At 43.4% G+C, this 15729-nt stretch overlaps 1 protein-coding gene across 2 annotated transcripts in view; it reads right to left on the minus strand.

Annotated features, from left to right (window-relative positions):
* pard3ab (par-3 family cell polarity regulator alpha, b) overlaps positions 1-15729 on the minus strand; it is a 78630-nt gene that overhangs the window by 57188 nt on the left and 5713 nt on the right. For both annotated transcript variants that reach the window (XM_028975908.1, XM_028975907.1), the window contains exon 2: positions 3859-3960. In XM_028975908.1, the coding sequence (XP_028831741.1) occupies positions 3859-3960 (102 nt within the window). The remainder of the gene's footprint in view (positions 1-3858; positions 3961-15729) is intronic.

A 15729-nucleotide genomic window follows, 5' to 3' on the forward strand; every position in this document is an offset into this window, starting at 1 on the left:
GGGTTCGAATCCCACTAACTACCATTGTGTCCCTGAGCAAGACACTTAACCCTAAATTGCTCCAGGGGGACTGTCCCTGTAACTACTGATTGTAAGTCGCTCTGGATAAGGGCGTCTGATAAATGCTGTAAATGTAAATGTAAAATGTAAATGTGTGTGTGTGTGTGTATGGGAGGCTGGAACAAACAACAAAACAGGAAAAAACAAAAAATGTGAAAATGAGCATGAAATAAAACCAACAGCCAGCCACATTACCACCCTGTCAACAGAGAAAGCATGCAGTAAAGACCTTAATAAATTACAGATTTTGTACAAAGTCACTGTACCCCAGAAAATAAACCGTAAAATAAACCGATAAAACTCAGTGAAAGGCCAAAAGTACCATGACATTTGTGCCCATGTTCAAAGTAAACAGTGGCCATGAACAAGTCACATCTTCACAGTAGGGTCTACACGTACACACAGTAGGCCCAATCTCAGTAGAACACTTCCTACACTTCACCGGAAAAGTGAACTAACCACCATACAGGTGAACACAAACACAGACAGGGATTGATCGAGTCCATAATAAATCCGATTTCAGAATTTCAGTGTGTGTGTGTGTGTGTGTGTGTGTGTGTGTGTGTGTGTACACATCAACAGGGACCCCACAACATTAGATGATATTTCAGGGGCCTTTTAATGGAGAAATTGATTCTCTGAAGCCCAATGAAATTAGATTTTCTTGTCTTCAGGGCAGCTAAAACAATATCAGCATCACAAACCACACACACACACACACACACACACACACACACACACACACACACAATGAGAAAATACATATCACCCACTCCTACACAAGCATGTAGCAGACACACACACACACACACACACACACACTCTCACCCACCTACATACCTAAAGACAGGGTGGCAGACACTCTAGAGACTTCCTCTAAAAAAGCGCTTAAAGAACCTTATTTACATTTACATTTACATTTACGGCATTTGGCAGACGCCCTTATCCAGAGCGACTTACAACGTTATTTCCAGGTTATGACTTAAGATCATCCTGTTCACTTCTTTTCCCAGCGGAATTCACAAGAAACAGGAAGTCAGTCATCACAGCAGGGTTCAGAATCTGTCTGTCTGTCTGTCTCACTCACACACACACACACACACACAACAAGACTGTGAGAGCAGAACTGCAACATCGCCATCCCATAGTATTAACAAGTTGACCACGTTAAGTTCACCTCTACATGAGACAGCATAAATATGGTAGGTTGTAGTAGCCTAGTGTGTTACACACTTGCCTATGAACCAGAAGACCCAGGTTCAAACCCCACTTACTACCATTGTGTCCCTGAGCAAGACACTTAACCCTGAGTGTCTCCAGGGGGACTGTCCCTGTAAGGGCGTCTGGTAAATGCTGTAAATGTAAAAATGAAATAATAACGCAGATGCTTCTTCTGGTATAAGGACTAGGAACAACATCCACTAGTTAACATGGAGAGAAGACACCCCACCCCAACCTCAGCAGATTAACATTCAATTTTACACTCCAGTTACACATCAGCACTTCACATTATTACACTCGGGAAGGAGACGGAGACTGATGCTGAGGGGTAAACATGCAGGTTTTTAAGTGATACCACACATCCCAGTTCAATGCAGCTGCTGGAACAATGTTCACCACACCACCTAATAATTACAGCGTAAAAAGAGTCTATAAAGATGGATGCCATATGCATGAACAGCACATCAGCGCCCCCTACTGAACAGGAAAAGTCCAAACCAGCATCAGAAATTTGCTGGTCTGAAAACGACCTTAGACATCATGTGAGAGGGACAGACGTGTTCTACCACTGTAGTTTTGTGCAGTTGGTGTGGCTTGTGGCATTTTGTAGGGTCAGGTTATAACATAAATATTACTTAAAAACATTAATACAATTTTGGATCAAATGTCTGAGGGAACCCACAATTTTTTATCAGTTGTGGTCACAATGAGCGTGTGAACGTTTGTGTGACAACTGTGACATCCTGTCTGCGGTAGTGATTTCCTGTGGCCGGGTCAGCGATGTACTGTAAGAAAGTGCCTGTCTGCTCATAAGCACGTGAGTTGGGGAAAACCAACACTAACATATGGTCTTCTGCCTGCAGGGAGCATATTCAGAATCGTAATAATCTAGAAACAGCCAAGATGAACGATCTGTGAGGACCATGGCGAACCCCACCTCTGGGGACTGGATGTGTGCACATGTGGCTAATGGTCATAGGTTACGAGAGCACAGTCTGCAGTGTTATTTACATTTATATTTACAGAATTTATCAGATCCATTGTAGTGTAGTGTTGGAAAGTTCATCTGAAGAAGAGGGGACCAAAAACATGATGAAAAAGGGGGTGTAATGGCAGTGAGTCACCACAAGAGGTCACAGTTACTCCACCTGGATTGCTGAGGGGGAGAGGGTTGTGTTAAATTTTAGTTAAGACTTGGGTGAAAAATTAAGTGTTAAATATTTAAATGTGAGTACTAAGAATGATGAAGAAGGAAATTGGATGGAAAACCTGCAGTTAACACATCTGTATAAGGAGCCACATTGTTTTATGCAGTGATCATCACCCCAGCCAAAAAACTCATACCTCCTCAGTCACTGCAGCAATGACACACACTGGCAGCTGCTAGCATTAGCCATGTGGCTAAAGGTACACTGCAAATTTAGAGCACTTGTGCATTAATACGAGTCCGGCCGAATCGCAGCTTGTCCGTGCGTAGCGCATCATACAGCGTACATGATGTACGATCACCGATTAACCCCTCCTTACCAGGGCCACAACCCACAATCGGCTAGTCGTAAGAACATCAAACCTGAAGTTTATCCCGTTGTGAGGTTGAACACAGAACTGAAGTAAAGTAAAGTGAAGTGATTGTCATGTGTGATACACAGCAGCACAGAACACGGTGCACAGAGTGGAATTTGTCCTCTGCCTTTAACCCATCACCCTGAGTGAGCAGTGGGCGGCCATGACAGGCGCTTGGGGAGCAGTGTGTGGGGACGGTGCTTTGCTCAGTGGCACCTTGGCAGATCGGGATTCGAACCGGCAACCTTCTGATTACGGGGCCGCTTCCTTAACCGCTAGGCCACCACTGCCCCACAGCTGAAGTGGAATCAGCTGTGTCAGTCACAAGCATTTTTGTGACACACACCACCAACCCCCCCCCCCCACCACCCCCTCTCATTCAGCATCAATACTGATGCGGCTTCTTCGTCTGCTTCCTATGTTTCCATATTTCTCATGTAATGTGAGCAGTCACGTCGCGTCCGAGCATCGGCCCGCGATGCTTGTTTAATTCATGCAGTTTAAGATGGGTGTTTAAATTTGCATTTTAGCACTTCAATCCATTATGATTGCGAGGACCTAGACCTCAGAAAGACACACACAGACACACACCTGCCCCTGCAGAAAGAAGGCACAATCTGACAGAGGAGCGGAGGGAGGGGTTCCTGGTTTTAATGTAATTTAATCAACAGCAGTGACACACCAACACATCCTAACATCCTGCCCTCAATCTACGCCGTTTAATCGGTTTCACTAAAATAATGGAGACTGAGACACAGGAGAGAGGCACTCACACGTAAATTGAGGGAAGAGTACCTAGTGAACAAAGGGTCAACTGTACACCTGGTCACAAAGTGTGCAACACACACACACACACACACACACACACACACACACACACACACACACACACACACAGACAGACAGACACACACACACTCGGATGCGATTTCCTGATTAAAGTGTAATCCTGGCCTGGGCAGCAGCCACATTAACGGAGGCTCCTCGTCAGCTCCTGCACTCACACACACTCACCCTGTCTTTGTCATCTGCCACGTCACACAGAACGTCGTCCAGGTCCAGGATTCCTCCATCACTGTGCTCCAACCGATGAACCTGCAACCAGTACCCTGAATCCTGCAAACAAGAGAGAACATTTTTGGGGTCAACGTTCTGAATATTTTGGGGGTCAATGTGTCCCACTGTGTCCACACACACACACACACACACAAACACACACACGCATTAATTGGTGCTCAATCAATTTCTGAAAAGGGCTTCATTAACACCCTGTAATATCTAACCAGAGGGTTAAACTGTCAGACCAGCTTTTAATGAATCCTGATTAGTGGAAAGGAAACTTTACACACAGAGACACACACACACACACACACACACACACACGGTTTCAGTTCAGCTTCAGTCGATAATGATAAAAACAGTAATGAACGTGTCCTCCTGTTCCCTGCACATGTAAATTAACACACTTTCAACACTGGATTTACAAAAAGCTACGGATTCATCCACGTTTGACTGTTTGCCTTCCAGCGTGGATATCTACATTCACCTTGACCAAATAAGAAAAAAAAAGATTACTTAACAGTTAAGGGGGTGGAATGTTATGAGAGACACCATTAAAATGCTGCTGTAAACGATCCCTTTTCTGCCGGTATATTACATTTTTTATTCCATATAACGCATATTAATTTTAATGGATTTTTAACTAAACGTCAGGGTCCTCATATCCTGGAGCCCAGAGTTTCTGCAGGTTTCAACAACTTAAGACCTTTCGAGACATTTTTACCATATTGGATGTAGGATATTAAAAAAAAAATAAAAGAAAAGCAGCTTTCACCAGTTGGAGATGGTGTAGAAGTTGCTGTAAGGTTTGTCCCAGGGCGACATTTTCTTTTAGCTATAATCTTATTTTATTTTCCGACATCACATTTAAATTCGCTGACTTTAAAACAAGCCTGAACAATTTGCAAGTATTTGCTGTCAAAAATACAAAAAGTTTCATATTTAATTTTGTGTTTATTTACAGGTTTTAAACCACTAAATATTTCTCGAAACTGAAATCACTAAATAGCATTTACCTGTACAGATCTAATAAAAAAAAAAGAAATTACGGATCTCAGGATTATTTTACTAGCCATGGCCTGCTGGCTCCGATCATTACGGTGCAGTATTAAAATAACATCATTTTCTTCGTAGCCATGCCAAACTACACCCCCTCATCGCTTTTACTAATATCATCTGCAGGTCCTGCATTAAAAATGCAGGGTTTCTCTGTGCTTCTAACACACACTAATGTAATTTTTTTTTATACTGAGAGAAGGAAAGATGCTGCAATGCCAGTTACAGGCAGATTTGTGTTACTGTCAATATCAAGGACGAAAGACAAATCTCAATGTGGGATAAACTGTGCTTTAACCAGGGGTGACCTGTACAGTACAGGTCAAAAGTTTGGACACACCTTCTCATTCAATGTGTTTTCTTAATTTTCATGACAATTTACGTTGGTAGATTCTCACTGAAGGCATCAAAACTATGAATGAACACATGTGGAATTATGTACCTAACAAAATAACTGAAAACATGTTTTATATTCTAGTTTCTTAATAATAGCCGCCCTTTGCTCTGATTACTGCTTTGTACACTCTTGGCATTCTCTCGATGGGCTTCAAGAGGTCGTCACCTAAAATGCTTTTCCAACAGTCTTGAAGGAGTTCCCAGAGGTGTTTAGCACTTGTTGGCCCCTTTGCCTTCATATTTCAATATTGTGGTCCAGCTCACCCCAAACCATCTCGGGTCCGTCTGGGTTCAGGTCCGGTGACTGTGGAGGCCAGGTCTCCACTTTTTGTTAAGTACATAACTCCACATGTGTTCATTCATAGTTTTGATGCCTTCAGTGAGAATCTACCAATGTAAATGGTCATGGAAATAAAGAATGAGAAGGTGTGTCCAAACTTTTGGCCTGTACTCTACATTTTCCTGAAACCATTAGGTGACAAAAATAATCATATTTATGTTTTATTTTAATACCAGATTCTCTAATCTTAAACTTCCATTTACTAATTACAGGTTCACTGGATGTGAGGCAACTAAAGTTTGAGGGTGTTGATCAAGGGAACCAATGGAATTAGTGGGTGGGGTTGTAATGGTAGGGTTCAGACTTCAGACTCTGGGTGGGTTGGCTGTTTGTTGACCACTAGGCTCCGACCCCCCAACCAAAAACCTGAAAAGCACTCACTCAGTCCACAAGTTCAGTCCCGACCTGACGTGTACGGTCTTACTCTGAGTGTAAACAAAGAACCTGAGACCTGAAACCACCCCACACACATGCGCTACTGCACTATTTTTACTCGCCTCCTTAAATTACATTCATTTCACAGCTTTTAGCCCTTGTCTGTCTTCTTTGTTCCTCTTGCACTGCCGGTGCTCCATGTCCGAAACTTTAAGTGTTATATGTAGCACCTGGTTAAAATGTGGAAATGTGGTTTCTTTTCCCTGTGTATTGTCTAACCTGTCTCACGTTAAGCTGAATTTAGGTAAGGTGGGGTATATAATTTACAAGTTGTGTTTCAGTTTCAGTGCGTGTAAAACAGACAGACCCCATATCCAGAGAGCACGAGCCCACATCAGAGACCCATTTCTGGAGTTCAAATATAACAGAGAGTGAACACCCCACTCCTGGCCGAGTCTGGATCAGAGTAAAAAAAACAACAAGAAGGCAGAACAAAGTACAACTTACACAGTCTCTCTCTCTCTGTCTCTCTCTCTCTCTCTCACACACACACACACACACACACACACACACAATTCTTCTTCTGCTGCTGTCTCTCCAGTCATCATTTGCTATTTTTATCTATCCAATTCCTCTTCACCCATTCATTTAGGTGTCACTGTATTAATAACTTTAATGAGAGAGTGAGAGGGAGAGAGAGAGAGACCCAAAAGCAGGATAGCAAGGAGAAAAGCGATAGAGATGAAGAGAGGAAAGAAGAGAGAAATTCCATTATGCCTGTCCACATGTACAGATGACAGGAAGATGAAGTAGAGGAGATGGCATAGGACAGAGATTTAGGAGTAAAGTTCTGTGTAAATGTTTTGTTTAAAGATGTCCAAAAGCCTCATGGCTAATAAACCACACACACACACAACACACACTTTATCAATAGCTGTGTGTGTGTGTGTCAGGCCGATCTGGACTGTGTTGTGTCTGTGCTGCTAACCTCAAATGAAATGAAGTTTAATCAGTGAAATGCTCATTTTCCAGCCCTCGCTCTCATCAAACCTCATTTCATTAGAACCACTTTAATACAGCAGTGAGTAATAACATCCACACACCCAAACACCGGGTCTGAAACCAAATATCCGTTTTTTAAATGGAACATTAAAGCATTTACTGTTGCAGTCATCACACAACACACAACCAATCACAGCAAAAAAATACTTTGGCTTCATGATAAAGTAAGTACTCCTGCAGAAAATCACAATATTAACTATTTTCAAAGTGATGCTAAGGGCACGACCTCCTTACATTTACGGCATTTCTCAAACGCCACTATCCAGAGCCACTTACAATCAGTAGTTACAGAGACAGTCCTCCTATGCTCAGTCAGTGGGGTTTGAAGCTGTGCTCACACACAGTAAGACGAAAAGACACTTAAAGAGTCTGAGCAAATCATGTGGGCCACAGTACAGAGATAACTGAACAACACTGTATCTGGACTAGAGATGGTAGTAGCCTAGTGGGTAACACACTCGCCTATGAACCAGAAGACCCAGGTTCAAATCCCACTTACTACCATTGTGTCCCGAGCAAGACACTTAACCCAGAGTGTCTCCGGGGGGGGCTGTCCCTGTAACTACTGACTGTAAGTCGCTCTGGAAATAGGGGGCGTCTGATAAATACTGTAAATGCAAATGGACTATTAGAGGGTTAAAAACTAAACCCCACATGTATGGGGCCATATGGGAGGAGGAATAGCTTAATCCCTTCCTTTTTAATCAAGTGAATTGAAACACACACACACACACACCTTGTACTATCTCCCTTCATTCGATTGATTTATCTGGGAGAGACACTACCTTAACCGAACTGAACAGGTGAACAGTTGTCACACAGTCTGGGAATAAATTTCCAGTGTCACACGGGCCTCCGAAGTGACCATCCATGACGTCACAAAATAAACACACAGAACAGAAACCTGAAAGCAGAGCGAGAGAGAGAGAGAGAGATAACAGCTACAACACAGCAGTGACTCCACAATCAAGAGAGAAAAGAGTGACAAACACTCGCTTTGTGGCAAGCGTGGGCCCTGAATAGACAGAATGTGAAAATGTAAAGGTCACCCAGCATTAGATATCACAGCAAACAGAGCCTCTTACACATTAAACACAATGGAATAATTCTCCCGGGTCTGAGGGTGTGTGTTGCCAGGTTCAGGTGATTTAAACAGACAGCAGCACACATTTTTGGTACCACACACAGTGACACAAACAGACACAGAGCAGTCCTGTCAAAGCCATGACGGTGCATAACTGGAAGAGTAAAATCTATTCTTACTACATTAAAACAGGGCCCCATGAAATCTGTTTTATGACTAATCACATTTAATCACTGTTCAACAAAGTGCTTGGGCTCATGCAAAGAACTATTTCACAATATTACACATTATTCTGTTTATAAAGTAAAAGTGCTTCACATTTAATGGATCAACATATAAATGGATCAAATGAATAAACATTGGGAAGACCTGGAATAATTAAAAAAAAGTGTACCCGCTTGCATTATGAAATGGAACCATGTTAATTAAAATCACATTTTGAATCCGATGATTTGTTTGCATGACAAAGACTTCGCTGAACTGCCAAGTTTCCGGAAGTGGTCCGGATTCGACACAGACAGCCTCTTTGCCATACCGGACCACGACAACATGTGTAGTGGGGGCTGCAGCAGCCAGAAACGCGCATTACACTCAATCCCACCTTTTACAACGTATTCCATTTAATCTGTTGGATTCCTCAATTCTGTCCGTGTTTTCCCCCATCGTGTCCCTAATAAAAGTCAGCAATGAACACACTGTGTAAAGCTCAGGGGTAAATACATTTTAATACTGATTTACATACACGTCATTCAGGGTAAATAACACGTAACTGAGCAATTTACTAGGGGTGTTGAAATGAATCGTATAATTGATGCATCGCGATGCAGGCGTGGATGATGATGCAATCACTTCTATCATACCGAGTTTCTGGCGGCGGTATAAAAAGCGCTGGTAGTGACCGTGGCCGCTGTTTTGCTCTACTCAGCGTGCCACTCGGCGGCCTTGTGCGCGCACCCGGCAACGTTGAAATTTGTTGAACTTTGACTGCTGCGCGCCGTGACGTATTTTCGACTGACCAATAGACTCGAGGCTGACTGACTTGTGCTTGTTCTGCCCCTTCGAAAGACACACACACACACACACAACACACACACACAACCACACACACACACACACACACACAGTGGGAATACCCAGGGATCCACAACACGACATTATCGCCTTACTGGGAGTTTCGAAAACCGCGCCTATATTTGTGCTGAGCCCCGCGGCAAATGCGGCGCGTTAAGCTCAACTCACTGTTCTATAACGAGAAGCACAAACATCGCGGCGAGCAGCTTTAATGAGCAGAAAACGGGTCGCCGAGCGCGGACTGAACACCAAACTTCGCCGCTCACTGTAGCAGATCCGAGCGTCCACATGGGTGCACGAGACCTTAACTCTCGTATTTGAAAGATCGTGTTGTTTAATGGAGACACTGATAATCGTAATCGAATCGAGAGACCGGTGAAGGTTCACACCTCTACACATTACCAGCAGGGGAATTAATAACCCTGGTTTCCCCGGTTTGTGTGCCAAAACATGCTGTGTTCAGCTGTATAGATCTATACAGGGAAAGAGAGAGAGACAAGAGTTTTGCCTTTAAATCATTAAAAAAAAAAAAAAATACATACGCAACTTTCTCTCTCCCTGCGTGGTAAACTCCCTGCTTGTGTACTGTTCAGGTACCAGGTTAAAAACTTTACCACCACTATCTATCTGTCCATCATGAGAACACAGCAGGAGGACAAGATTAAATGCAAATGTAATTCAAAAGACAACTTAATAGTATTTTTTTTAATTAAAAAGAAAAAAAATGTATATATAATAAATGCCACGTCAAGATCTAACAACAGAATGATGTGCATGTACACACATGATAGAACACCTACGCAGATTCCAGACACTTCAGGACAAACATTTTGTTTAAAAAAAAATGAGCAATACCCATCAGCATAAACATTACTAATTATCTTTATTACTCTTTTAGGATTTCAAAAAGCCTTTACACCAACTTGCACATGCAGTGCTATGAACAATTCCTTTGCTTATGGCACATGACTGTAATTTCTGATCTATGTGTTATGGTGGGTATACATTGGGAATGGCTGGAATACTGTCCGTCTGTTATGTCCATTTACCTGGCATAATGGGCATAAAAACTCATACAGCCTGTTGGCTTTTAAGAATGTGAGTTTGTTAAAAAAAAAAAAAACTAAATTTAGGCCGTTTGTGTTAAACTAACCCCCTGAGAAGCTGCGAGATGGCAGTATGTTTTTAGCTTTTGGTCAAATACCAAAAGTTCAAAAGTTGCACAGGCTGGTGATGCATCGCCACATAGCAGGTAAAAAGGGCGACAGCGCAGTCGTAGCCACAGTGTCTCCTGGTCTCAAATCCGCTCCTAAAAGGAGCTGCAGGCCAGCAGCTATAAAAGCTTTCGCTAAATTCCTTGTTCGTTTTCACCGCCCACTTGGCCTGGATGACCGGCGCTGTAGAACTGGTCCAGATTCGCAGAGGCGAGGCGAGGTGGGCCCGGGTCGGGCTCGCGTCTATAAATATCGGTGAAATCCTTCCCCAAATCCCTCAAGGAGTCAATGGATGTAAATAAGACAAGTGGTCGTTCATCATTTCACATCTAAAAGCAGGCCAGACTGTACACACACACACACACACACACACACACACAGAGAGAGACAGCTAAAAACAACCAATATGTCTGTTGGGACAGTGAGGGAGACATTTGATAGTAAAAGCAAAAGGGGAACAATGTGGAGACAGCGGTTAGAAAATAGCATTCGAGCAAAACATAAAGCGCGCACGCACACACACACACACACACACCAGCTGAAATCCCACACATTTATCTGATGTTCTGAAGTCCACTTCAACACTACAGATCAAATACCGACAAGTCAGCCCCACAGCACACTGCTACACAACTACAGAGCGAGTGGGTGGGCAGGTCGTTTTATGAAATATTACGTGTGTGTGTGTGTGTGTGTGCGCGTGTTGCTACTGTGTAAACACACGGTTTCCTTGCACATATGCAAATCTTTGCAAGGTTATTTCAGTATTCAGCACACAAATTGTGCACACAAACCCCCCCCCCCCCCCACACACACACACACACACACACACACACACACACCACACACAACATGCGTTTGGAGCGCTGGTTCTAATATAGATACCATCGGCTAAATGTTTACTCTCCGAAGTATTTTAAGCGTGCCGCGCGGAGCCCTGTGCTGTTCCAAGGCCTCTAATTTTCTGTTCCTCTGGCTATCAGCGGCATCAGTTGGAGCCCCGACGCCGAGACGAAATATTTTCATCATCAGCGTTTAAATGAAACCGAGCCACTCCCGTGGGCCCACACGCTCGCTCGCTCGCTCTCTCTCTCTCTCTCAAACACAGAAACACAATGAATGAAGTCTGTTGTTGGTGCCGGACCGGAGGGAGGTCAAGTGACAGTTTCGTGAAACTGGAGACTTTCCTAGTGACAGGCCTCTCTCTCTCTCTCGGTCTCTCTCTACATAACTCGGGACAGTCAACAAAAAACCCCGCCTCCTAATAAACATGCGCACACAACTTGTTACGTCACACGCGAAAAACAGGATAACAGCCAGACACCTGCAGCACTGGCCCACAAACACACACATCTGGTGTGATAGATTCTTCAAAGCGTGTCTGTCTGTGTGTGTGTGTGTGTGTGTACTGAACTGGGACAGAGAGGACGTGGTGTGGCTGACAAGCATGATAAAAAACACACACATTCAAAACAGACAACAGCATATAAGTATAAACACAGTGTGTATAAGAGTATAACACACACACACACTCCACCATTCTGTGCATCTTGACGGTCTGCCTTCATCCTGGGGTCGAGTCCTCCGTCGGTTCTGAATATGGCGTCTTGTCGAGTGTGTAGCAGGTCACGGGTCCATGACCACGATCTACAGGCCGGAGCGGTTTTACATGCGCAGATAACAACGTCCATTCAGACGAGTTGACTGAGCGTCCTTGTACTTTATGTGAATCCAGTCAGAGGGCTGGTTAAGTTCTTGATCATCCAGAGGGCAAAGATTTGAGTTTCACTCCACCCAGACTGACCTTTCTTGAAAATATTATAAATATGCAGACACACATCTTGGCCAGAGAAAAACAAACCATTAAACACAGTCATTCCACAGACTAAATACACACAACCTAGATGGATTTCTATTTAAAAAAAAAAAAAAAAAAAAAAAAAAAAAAAACCTCCAATCCTGCCAGTAAAGAGGGAGCGTTTACGGGCAGATCCTCCGCTTTCGTCTTTCCTGCTTCCACCGCCTTCCTCCTCCCGGAGCTGCGAGGAGGCTGAGGGAGACACTTGGCAGGAGCCGCTTTTCATATCGTTTCTGGTGGTAACGCTACTGCGCCGAGCGGCGAGATAGACACGTGTGTATACGTCTCTCCAACATGAAGTCCGAACGAGAAAATACGACACGCGCAATAATGTCCTAAATAAAACACAATCATCTGTCCCGTCGTTTGTTCTATACACATACTGAATTTGCAGGGTTATGAAATAACACACGTGGGGTTATGTAATAAACCGAATATATAAATAATTAATAGCAAACAAGGCAAAAAAAAGTCCCCAAGCAGGGAGCTTTTTGCTGCAATTGCAGCATTTCACACTCTTGGCTTCTCTCCACCATCTTCAGTTAGACCACGGGGATGGTTTCAACAGCCCTGAAGGTTTATGCTGAGCACTTTCTTATCACTCACTCACGAAAGTGAAAGTGAAATGGTTGTCATTATGATGCACAGCACACGGTGCACACAATGAGATATGTCCTCTGTATTTAACTATCACCCTTGGGGGGCAGAGGGCAGCCATGACAGGCGCCCGGGGAGCAGTGTGTAGGGAAGGTGGCTCAGGATTGGAACCAGCAACCTTCCGATTCGGGGTCCGCTTCCTTAGCCGCTAGGCCACCGCTCCCCCATGTTATATAAGGATCATGTTGAGGTTAATAAGGATATAAAAAAAAAACCAGATTCATCAAACATACTTCACTTTCTCCAACGTCCAAACTTTTAACTGACAGCATTTATTATCACACACAGGTAAACTGAGGCCACTGAATTCAAGACAGAAGTTGCTTGGGGAACAGCTGCCCAGTGCCTCAACTGCAGACTCTTCTATTCACTCATTCAACCATGGAGTGTGTGTGTGTGTATTTATATATTTAACCTATAAGTTAGAGTTAGGGCTGCAACTATCGACTATTTTTGGAATCGAGTAGTCCATTTTTTCCATCGATTAATCGAGTAATCGGATAAAATCCTACTTTTGCTTTTTAAAACAACTCTATCAATAGTCTGTTAGGCTACATGCAAATTCTCTTAAAATGAGCAAACAATTGGCTGTTATTACTCACAAAAAAAACCAAAACTTTTTTTATTCAAATGCAATACTATAATAGATGGACTGGTGACTAATTAAACAAAGCCTCGAGGCGAAGAATTTTCCTCGAACATTTGAGTCATTCTTATAATCGTTTCAGCCCTAGTTACGAGTACAGCAGTACAAAACACCAAGAGATTTACAAAAACTGTGTCACGTTGAACACACACACTAGAGTTGTGAACCTTCACCTTGTAACAGTTGTATATACTGGCGGAGTTAGTCGTCTGCCCCGGTCCTGATGCAGAGAGCGCGATAAGATTATGTTCACATCTGCATCGCATCGATTATACGATTAATTTCAACACCCCCAACGCACCCCTAAGGTGGTAACTAATCGATCAGCAGTCAGAGAGCAACTGCACGGTGGCACTCAGTGGCGTAAATTTCACAGCAGCAGCCCTCAGCTATATTTCTCATTGTTGCGTGTAATGAAGATAAAATCCACAAAATAAATAAATTAGCAAACAGGTAAAAAGAGTGTGTGGCCAATGTGTAAAACACAACACACACAAACAGCTCCGTACGTAAAGAGCATCAGAAGCAGGGATGTGCCGTTTTAATCAAAAACTGGTTTCTTTCCCTACAAAAATTAAACACATCCAGGCCACACGTCATATGCATTACTCACAGGGTGGGGACGTCCGCACAGACCTGATCTTGTTATCTTACATAACAGGGTTCTTGCCTTTTATATATTTTTTTCATTTTTAAACCCCAGCATCACAGCTTTCTCAGATGAATGAATCTTCCGTTTGAGGACGATGGGGGCATAATACGCTAAACATTCTGATCCTTTACTTCATTTCTGAAATGAACCAATGCTACATATATCCAGACATCTTCCACACAGGCCTGGTACTGAGATGATGATGATGATGAATCCAATCATCTGGAGTTATGATTCATGCGGTTCTAAAACCGGGGCTTTGGCTGAGAAGATTTAAAAGAAATACATCTCAGTAAGCAGGATGCTCCGCACTGCGTCACTCATTCACGCATCTAATTCTGTCCTCCATCTGATCAATCAAGGGCGGGGCACGATGAGGTCCTATGTAGTACATTCTACATGGCTTCCCTCATCTTCCTTTGCACGGCTGCGGGAATGTTCCCTACTACGCTGAAATGGAAGGGGAACATTTCAACACATCCAGCGAAAGACTTATTTTTACCCTGGAACAAAGGGGTCTTAACAGTAACAACCACAAAACAGCACTGGCCATCACCAGTAATTTAAAGGGGGATAGCTACCACTCTCACATTTGCACCGTGCGTGTGTTCAATCATAAATGTCACAGGAAGTGCCGTGTTAAGCAGTGTTTCATGCGGAAGGACTCCACTGCCACTCCCCTTTCTGGCGTTTAGAGGAATGCACTGTGTGGCTGGAGCTGCAAGTGACATCACGGCACGTCAAAGTGTCCCGCTGTACGTGTCCTGCACCTCACACCGTAAGAAACCAGATACTATGCAAATCAACGAATAACAATAATAAAAGGTACAGATATTACTCCTGAATACGAGGACTGTAAATACAAAAAAGTAATAAAAAATGTTAAAATTCTAATTTAGTACATGAAAATGTAGCTGTTTTGCTTAATTGTTGGAACTCGTATGAGTGTTCATGAGTGTGTGTGTTCGCTCATTTGCATGTGTCACGGGTGAGAAGTTCGAGAAGAGCCTTGAGGGTTCAGATCAAAGCAGAGCTCATGCGGTAGTAAATTATTTTTCACATTAAAGTCTGCATATGAATACACACACAGTGAGCTACTCAGGTGACTCAACAGAGAACCACAATGACCGGCGTGAGGTGATGTCACCAGGAAGACCTGGTGAGTTTGCTTCCTCGTCACACTTCAGCTATGGGAACAAACGCACACAACTAGGTTCCCTCCAGAGGACTCTTCAGCCAGTGTTGCGTGTGTAGTGGTGTCTACACAAATCACAGGATCAGTCACCAAGACAAAGTCCCCAAATGTCTGCAAACATTCCAAAATGTGCCCATCCACAACAAAAGAGCACAGAATACATTTCTACCCGCACTTGTTTACAGCAAAAACTGTACGGAGGGAGCAGACACGCCTATGG

This window comes from Denticeps clupeoides, chromosome 4 (assembly GCF_900700375.1).
Source record: "Denticeps clupeoides chromosome 4, fDenClu1.1, whole genome shotgun sequence".
Classification (NCBI taxonomy): Eukaryota; Metazoa; Chordata; class Actinopteri; order Clupeiformes; family Denticipitidae; genus Denticeps; species Denticeps clupeoides.